Source organism: Diuraphis noxia, unplaced genomic scaffold (genome assembly GCF_037042655.1).
Source record: "Diuraphis noxia isolate RWA-SAM2 unplaced genomic scaffold, SU_Dnox_SAM2 contig0001, whole genome shotgun sequence".
Lineage (NCBI taxonomy): Eukaryota > Metazoa > Arthropoda > Insecta > Hemiptera > Aphididae > Diuraphis > Diuraphis noxia.
This window is the reverse complement of record NW_028301711.1, coordinates 1,623,912-1,636,821: the sequence shown is the minus strand read 5'-3', so window position 1 is coordinate 1,636,821 and position 12,910 is coordinate 1,623,912. Positions and strand designations below refer to the sequence as shown.

The 12,910-nt window shown below is 32.5% G+C and overlaps 1 protein-coding gene across 1 annotated transcript; it reads right to left on the bottom strand.

Moving 5' to 3' along the window:
* Positions 1-10,197: 10,197 nt before the first annotated feature.
* On the bottom strand, positions 10,198-12,049 carry LOC149059224 (uncharacterized). Its single transcript, XM_089223153.1, has 3 exons — positions 10,910-12,049; positions 10,603-10,840; positions 10,198-10,502 (listed from the first exon to the last, which is right to left on the bottom strand). Exons 1-3 carry the CDS (start codon positions 12,047-12,049, stop codon positions 10,198-10,200), a joined length of 1,683 nt encoding a protein of 560 aa, XP_089079279.1.
* Between the last annotated feature and the right edge of the window lie 861 nt (positions 12,050-12,910).

Below are 12,910 nucleotides of genomic sequence, written 5' to 3'. Positions count from 1 at the left end.
AATACACATTACCTTCAACAATATCGTTTCTGCTGTCAATTTCAGAGTTTTTACTACTTGAAGACAATAATAACTGGTCTGTAACATTATTCTGTCTATCACTTCCAGTTTCAGTTGGTAATCCTACAATTAAATGTTAATGAACTAATAATTTTTACACAAAATAAACTATAAATATTATATATAATCTATAAAAATGTACTATTTACTTTCACCACACTTAATCAATATCCATAAGCAAAATGTATTTGTTTTACAAATGTTATACAAATACAGAACTATAACATAATAATATACTTTCATGCAACAGTATACATTTTGAATAAAGCAATAGTGCAATACAACACAAATTATTACACAATTCAACTACAGTAAGCTTTTAAAAATTGTCTTATTCAAAAATAGAACTTAGAAGTTCATCTTGTAACTTATCTACTTACTTTACAATACATTGTTTGTCTCCATTCACACGGCATCTTAAAGTTTACCTGTATGGTGAAATATTGAAATTTGAAATATTCTTTTTGTTTCTAGGTATATAAGATGTTCTTATGTGTGAAAATGACTCATCAAATCCATTTTAAACATTTAACATACACATAACACATAATATAAAATATAAATAAAATAAAGGTATAAATATACCAAAGTATTATAGCAGTATTACCCATATTTTTCTTGGTAAGCTGATGATGGAGAATACAATGATTAAATATAAACACAACTCACAAGTCACAATTATTTCTAGAATGTTAAGACACTCATGCAACAAAATATTATAATTATTGATATTTCATTATGTTACATACATTAATTTTGTTTTGTAGGTATAATATTTTTCTATGATAAACTAGTTAGGTATATAAGGTTATGTTTTTTTAGTTTGGATATTTTATGAATAATTTCAACTGAGCTACAGTGATTAATGACAATAATAAAATATATTAATATGTAAACACAAAAAACACAGATGTTTTGATTCACAACATAGATGTATTACTATTAATTTAGGACACGTACGTTCGTGTCTTAAGATAAGATTATATACATTACCTGATACACATTTTGATACATTTAATTCATCACTTTTAGTGATTTCACCAATAGCTGTCACATCTAAAGATTCAGCATCTGCCATATACAAATTAACAAAACAAAATGTTATAATAATTATTATTGTTTAACATAGACAATTGAAATAAACAAACATTTTTTTTTGAATGAATTAATTTAACTAATCTTAGTTTAGTTGAATAATAATGTTATTAAAATAAAATAATTACCTGATAAGATATTTGTTTTAGTCGTGACTGAAATATTTTTAGGAGATTTAAAATAATTACTTAAATTTGAACCAAAGTAATTATGACTAATTTTTTTTTTATTGCACTTGCAAGCCTCTAAATGTCGACCCCAATTTACCGAGTTCAAATTACCACGTTTCTTACCACAAACGCATACTGACCCTACTGTCGAACTCATAATTTGGCCCAAAAAGAAATTACAATCCAGTTTAATATTGGTCACAATATTTGTCACGAGCACAACCACGAACAGAATATGAACAACAAATAACAATACATAAAAAAACTTTAAAGTTAAAAGTAACATAACCGTCAATTCGTCTGCAGGAGGGTACGGCATACGTTATCAATTAAATATTTCATATCAAAAACGTGGTTACGGCCTACGGGAAACAAGCCGACCCCGCACAGCGTACCCCGCCAACGTGGGAGAAACGTTTACATAATATGTATGACTTTGGGTCTAATATCATGTTAGTACGGGAAACGTTTTTCGGAGGTTTAGACTTCAGATCATAGGGAAACAAAACTCCAATCAGCTGATCGAGTTTCGCTTCTATATTGTTCTGTGATATTACGTGCATCCACAGACCACGATCCACCATAGTTGCCTACAGCCCAACCATGATTTAAGATAGACTATCTTAGTCTATCTTAAATCATGAGCCCAACCAACGAAGGGGAAATAGTGTTAATAGATAAATAAAATATTGACACAGATATAGATAATATTATCTATATCTGTGAATAATGATGATAAAAATAATGATATAATATTATCTTTGATAGTGTTACGTGTTACCACAATGGCACCAATATACCGCGTTATTGTACACTATACAACATGTACTATAGTTAATAGTGTATACTGTATTTCCAGTAAAAGTAACTACGTAAGGTTAGTATAGTTAAGTTATACTACTAATACTAATAAGTAATAGTATTAATTGACCATACTCCATATGTGGTTTTTAATATCCGTTCCCGGGGGTACCACCACCTAATTGGTCGTGAGGCAATTGCCTCATGAAACACCCTATCACGCCGCCACTGGGTGTATTCATACATGCATATTTATAATCTTTATATTAATTTATTTATGTTGATTAGGCTGAAACAATAAGTGTTTAACATGCCTGTGAGTTTTGCAGAAACAAAATGTGTTGTTAACTCTACAACAGTAAGTGTGGCACCCATAGGTATATGAGTTGTGAATAATTATCAACAGTATGATCGGAGTGATGCGTGCCATGTCAGTGGCGTAATTAGGAATTTGTCTTAGGGGGGGATAAACATACTTAGATTTTCAAGTACAAAATCTGGGAAAACTATTTCATCAAAAATTCTTAAACTAATATATATGTACACAAAATGTATTAATAAATGTGTTTTAAAATTCTACACAATTTAGTACCTATACAATATTATAATAATTTCTTCAAAATGTAAATTTCGAATATATTAGAATTAAAATTTACTTTTAAATTAAATAATAATTTCCTAAAACCTAACGCCTAATGGGACCTACCTACTATTTGAGTTGTTAAACGTATGAAAACAACTACTCTTAAGCTGTTTTTTTCTCTAACGAATAGTGAATTAAATATTGTTAAACCGATTAACTTTGTATGAATTGTGTAGGTAATAAAACCTATTCGGCATGCGTAAGCCCCATAAAAAAACATTCAAAGTCCCCCTAAAAACCACGCGAAGCTTTATATTATAAAAAAACAATAAGTGATTACTTTTGAAAAAACGAATAATAGACAACTTGTTAAAATTAAACTTTGAAGGATCATCATTACTTATAAATCAATATTTGTTTGAAGTTATACCTAATGAATTGAAATGTGAGATGATTGTTTTGAAAAATATGATGAAATGAGTTACTAACTATATTTAACCGTCGAAGAAAATATATCTAAAGATAAAGATATACAGTTCCAAATCTTTTTGAAATGATTCAATTGGCTATCACTCTTCAGGTCAATTCCGTCTACTTGCAATGAGAAGAAATAATAATAACCTCAGATCTACTATTATGTCAAAGGAACGGTTTTCGAAATAAGCAATACTTCATATTGATAGAGATGTTAAATTGTTGACAACGAAATTATTTTAAATAGAAAAATAAGAATATAAAATATGTAAAAACTGTATTAAATCTGTTACCTATACTTATAAAAGTTCATTATTGTTTTATTTCTTATTTTTAAGTTTTACTTGCCTTGCAATTAGCAAATTTTTGTAGTGTATAAAGGGCGGTAAAGAACTTCTAAGAGGCAGTGATTGAAAATATATGTGAGGGGCTGAAGCCTTTGGTGTGTGTGTGTGTGTGTGTGTATTGTATTTGTATCTACATTATGCAATTTAAACACTAAATATATAATACTGTATGCAGAATATTTATATCAGATATTTGTAGTATCATGTGAGTACCTACAGTGTACTTATATGAGAGAAAGTCCATTATAACATACTGTGAAATGTATAAGTGTTTTGTTATAAGTGAGTTATAACTTATAAATAACTGTAACTCTACTTATTGTCTGTCACACACAGTGTGTGTGTTTGTGTATGACCTATGCAATAGAAATATTCAATTATATTTTGTTTTGAGCAGTAGAATTTTCGCAGTGTATAATAGCAATAAACGTTATATTGTTGTATAACAACATTAAAATATACATTACACATTATTTTTTAAATCTATATAACATAGTGAAATTAATTATCAGTGCCTACTATACTACAATACATTATTAAACAAATTTCAAATATTAAGTTAACCTAAGCATTTACAACGTACAATTAGTTCTATCAACACGGCAAATAAAGTATTGAAATAATCTAACGACATAGGGATCATTGAAAAGAGTACAGCATGTGGAATGATGAAGCCATTTAGCAGAACTCAACATGTATTTATGTATGTATTTAAGAATTTAACACCAAGGGGCAAAAAAATTAATAAAATACAATTAGCTGCCCTCTCAGCTGCCTGGGTCTACAGTACCCTGTATCTCCCCCCTAAATACGGCCTTAGTTATGTATATACAGACAATTAACTGTGTAAGAAAACGTATAAGTATAAATTGATATGGTACCTAGGGAGTTATGAGTAGCTAGGTAACTTTAAAATTGTAACACTGCAGCTTATTGTAGGTGTGTGTGTGTGTTTTACCTAATTAATATTAATACAATCATGGGCAACATAATCAATAACAGCAGTAGTCAGTTGAACAAAGCTGGTATAAGATGAGTTATGAAATTTTAATATTTGTTAATCTACTTGAATGTGCTGAGGTGAGATTTATGAAAGAAAGTCCATTATAACTTACTGTGAAATGGATAAGTGTTCTGTTCATTTGTTAAAGGCACATTTAAAATAAATGTGAGTTATAACTTATGAATAACTGTAACCTTGCTTATTGTGTGTGTGTGAACTATGCAAAAGAAACATACAGTTCCATACAGTTATACCTTAACAACATATTATTGTACATATTATTCAATTGTAATTTATATGAGCAGTAGAACAAAACAGAAGAACGTTTAATTGGTGTGCCTATGAGTTTTGCAGAAACAAAATTTGTTGTTGACTCTACAACATTAAGTGGAGGCACCCATTACAGAATTTGAAATGATGGAATCCCTAGTACACGTCTCACAAATAAAGAATTCAGTAGAAAGCCATAATCAAAAACAGCAGTAGAACAAATTATAATATTATGTGATAAGTCTGAGGTGAGATTTATGTTATGCAGAATATTTATATCAGATACTTGTATAGTATCGTGTGAGTGTACAGTATACATACTGTGAAATGTATAAGTGTTTTGATAATTTGTTAAAGGTAAAATAAAAGTGAGTTATAACTTATAAATAACTTAGTGTGTGTGAACTATGCAATAGAAACATAGTTCCACACAGTCCTACTTAAACAACATAAATACGGTCAACATTTTCAATTGTATTTTAAAATACAGAAGAACGGTGTGTTCATACATATTTATAATCTTTATATTAATTTATTTATGTTGATTAGGCTGAAACAATAAGTGTTAACATGCCTGTGTGTTTCGCAGTTACAAACGTGTTGTTGACTCTACAACAGTAAGTGTAGGCACCGATAACTATCGACTGCATGATCTACATTTATGTTTTAAACGAAGTTAGTTGGATAGATTGTTTTGACAAAAACATTATTGCAGCAGCATGTTAGTGTAAAACTTACAAATACAGAATTTAAAAGTGTCAATTTGGAATAATTGTTAAGCAGTAAAAATGAAATGAAATTGACATAATTTATTGTTTGTGTGACTTGCATTTGAATAACGAAATACATTTGAAACCACTGCCTAGATGATAATCTTGAATAATAATTTATTAAACTTTATGCAACCGAGTTACCGCGGTAATAAGTCATAATTCTATAAACATTTTCAACCGATTTAATGATATACTTATATGGTATTATACATAAGACGTGTGTCACCCCGTGATGTAGCAAATGCAAAAATTTAGCCGACGGTACAATAATTATCATTTATGTTTCCATTTCGTCGCGAGACAGAAAGTCGCTATTTTGTCGGCTTGGTGTAAACCCGGCATAATAATGTACGGTAATGTCGTACACGCAATATATTGTTAGAAGACGTAGGTACGATATGGATGGCTTTGAAACAGACTCGCGGCCAATTAAATTTTTTTTTTTTTTGAAACGTTTTCAATGAAAAATTCAAAAAAAAAAAATGCAAAAAAACACCGACCGTGCCGATTATCATTGCCGCCGCCAAATCGACGATCACGGTATCGATCTACACACCTACGGTTACTATGCCTAACGCCTAACGGGACCTACCTACTATTCGAGTTGTTAATCTCTGTGGAAACTACTACTGTTAAGCTGTATTTTGATATAATTAATAATGAATCGTATTCCATTTAACCCATTGAATACATATGTGAATTCTATAAATCATATATTCTTACCTCTCGTGTATATATATACCGTTGTTTTATATATTATTGCATAATGCACTTATTTTACAATATATGAATACTTACACACACCATTGTTTTCATCAAATCATATACAATATATATATTTATGTATTCCAAATACTATTAAATATTGCATTTTAAAGGTGATCATAGTCATCCAATACGAATACATTGTGTTTTGTTAAAAAATATAAGTCATGTATTACATATTACAATATATATTGTTGTGCATTAAATACTTGCATGTTTATTTGTTTTTTAAAACATAAACAACACATAAGAGCAGCGGAACATTAACGTCGCTTACCAAATGAGTACACTATAAAATCCAGTATATTACAGTAGAGTTTATAATCTACACATCACATATATTTAATTGTTGTGTACCGTGTTTGGGTGAAATCGTATCACAGACAACAGAAAGCACAGCAAACATATATACCCAATTCGAATACATTGTAATGTCTGATGTGTGTTTGATAAAGAATAAAAGTCATGTACTACTTCTTTTACAACCTCTCCGGTGTATATATTACTCCAATTAGATATATTATGCTATTGTTATTGTTATTGTCGTTTCTTACCAAATGAGTACACTATAAAATCCAGTATAGGAATTTAACAATATAAATCTAATAACTTTATACATGTCACAGGAATATACCTAGTAGCATACTAAATGTGAATACATTGCATATGCATTATTATTGTTGTGTATGTATTGCTCTAAGTCCAATGCTTAAAGCTATGTTACATATAATATGGTCACTGGCCAGTCTAAGGCATATAATATATTGTATTTTATTCGTTACCTATGCACTATGTGTGTGTGTTGAGTCAAACAGAATTGTGAAATTCTATAACAATATACAGCTGTTAAAGTAAGAACAACTTGTTATGTTAAGCTGTGTACTAACCTGGTTATGTACTACACATTACTACAACTCACATGTCTATTTGTTTGTTCAATGTATGATGTATCATATCACAGAGTTGTGCGTACATCAGTTGTTGACGTTTAGAATGTACAATAATTACTGCTGTTACTCATTATGCTTTATTTATTAAAGTTATTCTCCTGACAGTATCACAATTTGTTAAAATTAAGCTTTGAAGGATCATCATTACTTATAAAGCAATCAAGTTATACCTAATGAATTGAAATGTGAGATGACTGTTTTGAAAAATATGATGAAATGAGTAACTAACTATTTAATATAATTAGCAATACTTTATATTGATAACTATTATTTTAAATAGAAAAATATATATATAAGAATATAAAATGTAAAAACTGTATTAAATCTGTTACCTATACTTATAAAAGTTTAAGAACTTCTGAGAGGCAGTGATTGAAAATATATGTGAGGAGCTGAAGCCTATGGTGTGTGTGTGTGTGTGTATTTGTATGTACATTATGGAATTAAAAAACAGTTTTACCTAATTAACACAAATGCAATCATACTTATTGCAACAAAATCAATAACAGCAGTAGAATAATACTCATATAAGAAGATGAGTTTGTAAACACATATATTTTATAATGTTAGTTAATTTGTTGGTAACTATACTATATGCATTAAGTGGGTAAGATTTATGTTTTGCTATTCTCCCGATGGCATCACGATTTGTGTCCCCGACCAACCTACGGGCACGGTACACGTTAATTATGTAGTACGCGTGGCATTACATCCTTCTGTATGTCTATAACAACACACATTATATTGATGTGATTTATTGAATTCAAACAAAATCGTGTACAGGCGTAGGCACGTAAAAGACGGCGGGGAAGGCTGCGAACCGAAAAAAAGCACTCGCGGCCTTTAAAGAGACGAAACGGATCGGGGAAAAACAAAAACGTCCGGAAATCCGGGCGACGGACGACGGGCGGCGACGGTTCTGGCGATCGACGTCTCGGGCCCGGCGGACGGCGGACGGGAGAAGAGCGGACCGCGCGGACGGTAAAAACTCGCGGGGAACGCGATGAGAGCTCGAACGGGGCCGAAAAAAGGTCGAAAACGGTAGTGCGGGGGGCGAAAAGCGAAAATGTCGGCACCCGCCGGCGAGAATCTGAAGAATCGCACTCGAGTTATCAATAACGCGCAAACATCGGAAAAGGCGAAAAGCGATAAGCGAGAATCGCCGTCGAATTTTGTGATTGGTGATTCGCTATGGGACGAAATAATCGACACTTGGACGCGCCACCGTCTTCACGTTTTATAATATAAGACTAGCCCTCCGTGCTAGCTGGGGGAGACCCCCAGACCCCCTTGGTCGGTGAAAAGTGGGTACCGATGGCGGAGACAGAGTCGTTTGAATTATTAAAATCATTGCTGTACTCGCCGGTCAATCAATAATCAAAAGTCGTAGCAGGTGATAACGATTTATGATGAGGCGTGGAGGTATCGTTTCGAAAGCGGCAAATTTGAAATCCCAGTTCAACAGTCGATACGGTCCAGTCTTGTGCTGTTATGAATGTCGAAACGAAAAGCGTAAAGCCGAATGCCGTATTTAAATGTCTAGCAAGTCGGTCACGTCAAGTGAATACCGATTTCGGAGACTGTATGGTTAGAATTTTGTACATAGCGCCTGTAATGTTGCACTACCATAATGGTAGACGATATGAGTAGTTAATACGATTGACGTCGCGATATGTGGATTTATAATAAAAGGTTTTTGTGGTAACCCGTCGAAGGCGGCACTATTTGAAAACCGTGTTCGAGCGTCTATCAATTCGTATTAGAGAGTCGGTAATCAAAAGTCGACCCACATGAAACGTAAAATATAATATCATATACAATATCTCAATATCATAATTAATCAATTAATCAGCCACACTGTCAAAACAATACAAATTAAAGGATAAATGTTAAAAATTACCAATAACAATGAAATGAAACCGACGGACTACTTGTGTTGGTAAGAATGAACGTAAAAATGTCCGACGTGCCAATGACATAAAGTGAATTACACACATACCTTCTTCTTCTTCTTCGGTAAACTCGGCCACTATGACCATCCCGACATACATCCTTGCCTCCAGTTTTCTCTATTCGATGCCTGTAATCTCCAATCTTCTCCTCCACCTAATGCTTTCACATCATCCCTAACTCCATCCTCCCATCTCCGACGTGGTCTTCCCAGCGGTCTTTTTCCATTAGGGTTCTCCTCCAGTACCATACGTATGAGTGGGTTTTGACTACGCCAGGCATGCCCAGCCCAAAGCAATCTTTTGTTCTTTATCGTTTCGAGTATACTGGGTTTATGAAAGAGTGTCTCTAGTTCATCATTCTTCCTTATTCTCCATTCCCCACTAAGCCTGTCCTTTACTGGTCCAAAGATCTTCCTCAGTATTTTTCTTTCCAGAACTAAGAGTTTTCTTTCATCACTTTTCCTTAATGGCCACGCCTCAGCTCCATAAGTAATAACAGGTCGTATTAATGTGATGTATAATTGTAATTTTAACTCTCTTGAAAGTGATCTTGATCCCAATAATTTCGCAAGACCATAAAGGCATTTATTTCCTGACTGAATTCTTGTTCCTATTTCTATTTCGATTTCATTTCTCTCTGAAAGTATGGATCCTAGGTACTTAAATTGTCTTGTTCTTTTGAAATTTCGGTTGTTGATGTTAAGAGTTGGATATAATCTTATAGTGTCTCGTCTTCCTACTACCATATATTCCGTTTTGTCCTCATTGATATGGAGTCCAACTTTCAGTGCTGCTTTCTCCAGCCGGTTTAATAAATCTTTTAGTCCGTCTTGTGAATCCTCCATGATCACCAGATCATCTGCATAAGCCAGAAGTCCTATGGACGATTCCTGGAATTTAACTCCTTTTTGCGGTGTAATATTCATCTCTCTTACGACTTTCTCTACTACTATATTAAATAAGATTGGTGACAATGATTGGGTCTGAGTTTGTATTTCCAACCTTAACTTTGACAAATGTATCCAAAATGCTTATCCCAACCAATTTTATAAGCTTGTCCTGGAAATGGAATTCTCTCAAGATGTTTATTAAGCTTTCTCTATGGATGCTATCATACGCCTTCTTAAAATCTATGAAAAGAACGTGTATTTCTCTATCGAACTCCCAGATTTTTTGAAATATTTGTCTTAAAATAAATATATGGTCTGTGGTCGATCTTCCCGGTCTGAAGCCACCTTGGTAATTGCCAATAATTTGTTCTGCTTTTGTTTTTATTCTTGTTAATAAATTGTTAATAAAAAATTTTATACGCCACGTTTAAGAGGGCTATCCCACGATAGTTATTGCAGTCTTGTTTACTTCCCTTTTTATGAATTGGACAGATCACCGCTGTCTTCCACTCTTTAGGCATTTTTTCAGTTGTCCAGACTTCGTGAATTACCTTCCATAACCACATTACCATTTCCTCTCCGCCTTCCTTTAAGAGCTCTGATTGAATGTCATCCTCTCCGGGGGATTTGTTATTCTTTAGCATGTTTATCTGTAATTTTATTTCTTCCAAGGTCGGTTCTTCACAATCCCGTGATTCTTGGATTTCCTGATTAAAATTAAAATTAAAGGTTTCATTCGGTTCTTCACAGTTTAGCTAGTTTTCAAAGTAGCTAGCCCATTTCTTTGCCAACTCTTCATTTGTAGTTATCAGGGAGCCATCATCATCCCTTAGAAATCTTTCTTTCTTTTTGTATCCACCTCTGAGATCATTCACTCGCTTATACATATCCCTAGTTCTGTGTGTTTTATAATCGAGTTCTGCTGTTTCTAATATGTTTTGAACGTATTTTCTCTTTTCACATCTCAATATCTTGCTGGCTTCTTTTTGGCGAGTTCTAAATCTTCTCAGTGTTACTTCGTTGTTAGTGTCAATTAACCACTCTTGTCTTGCTAATTTTCTTCTTTGTACAGCTTCTTCACAAATCGTATTGAACCATGGTTTTGTTTTCGATACTTTTTTTCCCAAGACTTTCGATGATGCTTCATTTATGCTTTCTTTTACATGTTCCCATGTTTTATCAACATTTAAGTTTCTTTCTATATCTAGTTGTTTACTTTTAATAATATTCTGAAAGCACTCTACATACTCTTTGCATATTTGTTTGTCCTTTAGTTTATTTATATCGGTACGTCCTTTGTTTGTTAGATTACCTTTCTTATACTTCTTAATTTTTACTTTCATCCATATACCAACCAATAGGTGGTCCGAGTCCATATCAGCTCCCCGTAAAGTTCTTATATTCAGGATACTATTTTTGAATCTATTATTTATTAGGACATGGTCAATTTGGTTTTTATGTCTCCCATTCGGCGAGATCCATGTATATTTATGTATGTCTTTTCGTTGGAACATAGTACTTTTGACCACCAAATCCTTTCCTAAAGCGAAGTCGATTAATTTAGTACCATTATCGTTGGTGCTGGAATGTAGGCTGTAGTTTCCAATAGTCGATTTGTAGCGCTCTTCCCTTCCTATTTTTGCATTGAAATCACCTAATACTAATTTTATATCACCTTTTGACGTGCCAAACGTATCTTCTAGTGTTGCATAAAACAGCTCTTTTTCTTCTTCATTCTTATCCTCAGTTGGAGCATGCGCGTTGATTAATACCATGTCAAAATTGTCTGTTTTAATTGTTAAAGTTGTAATTCTCGGATTTATATCTCTAAACTCCTTTACTGAATGTATAATTGATTCGTGCACAGCAAAACCGGTTCCCAGTTTATGACCTTTTTCGCATTTTCCGTTAAACATACCTAAACAATACCTACATCATCAAGAGTGTATAGTGTAGGTACATGATAAATACCCACGCATGGAAACGCCATCGACACCGTCAACGTTTATACAGATCCCACAAAGTCGAACCAAAAGTGACATTTTAACATTTTAAAAGCAAACAGAAACAGTTGTTTTTAAAATATTATTTGTACATGGTACATTATTATTGTTATTGCATTACTATTATTTTAACGTCAAAAGTAACATGACATCATAATATTATGGTGGTATAGAGAGTGGAAAATAACTTCTAAAAGGCAGTGATTGAAAAATATATGTGAGGGGCTGAAGGCCTCCCAATTTTTTTACTCTAATTGCGTCTATGTGCAATACAATTGAAGTACGGTTAGGTTAAAATACAGATATAAGAAGATGAGTTGATTAGTTTGTACATTCATATTTATAAAAGTAAGTGTAGATACTATAAATTATATGGTAAGTCTGAGCCATCTGAGGTGAATATTTGTATCATGTGAGTACTATGTAATTGTATGAAAGAAAGTCCATTATAAACTATATTGTGAAAACGTATAAGTGTTTTGTTCATTTGTTAAAAGTACAATAACTGTAACTCTACCTTTTATTGAGTGCGTGTGTGAACTATGCAATAGAAACATAGTTCAATATCAATACGGTCAAATTATTCAATTGTATTTTGTTTTGAGCAGTAAAACAAAACAGAAGAACTACTTTTTTGACCACTGATAACTTGCTTTATCTTACATATAAAATCAGCAACTTTCACGGCGTATATAGTAATAAACGTTATATAACAAATACAAATACAATACAAATACAAATAGCAATTCATGGTGATACATAATAATAAGTTAA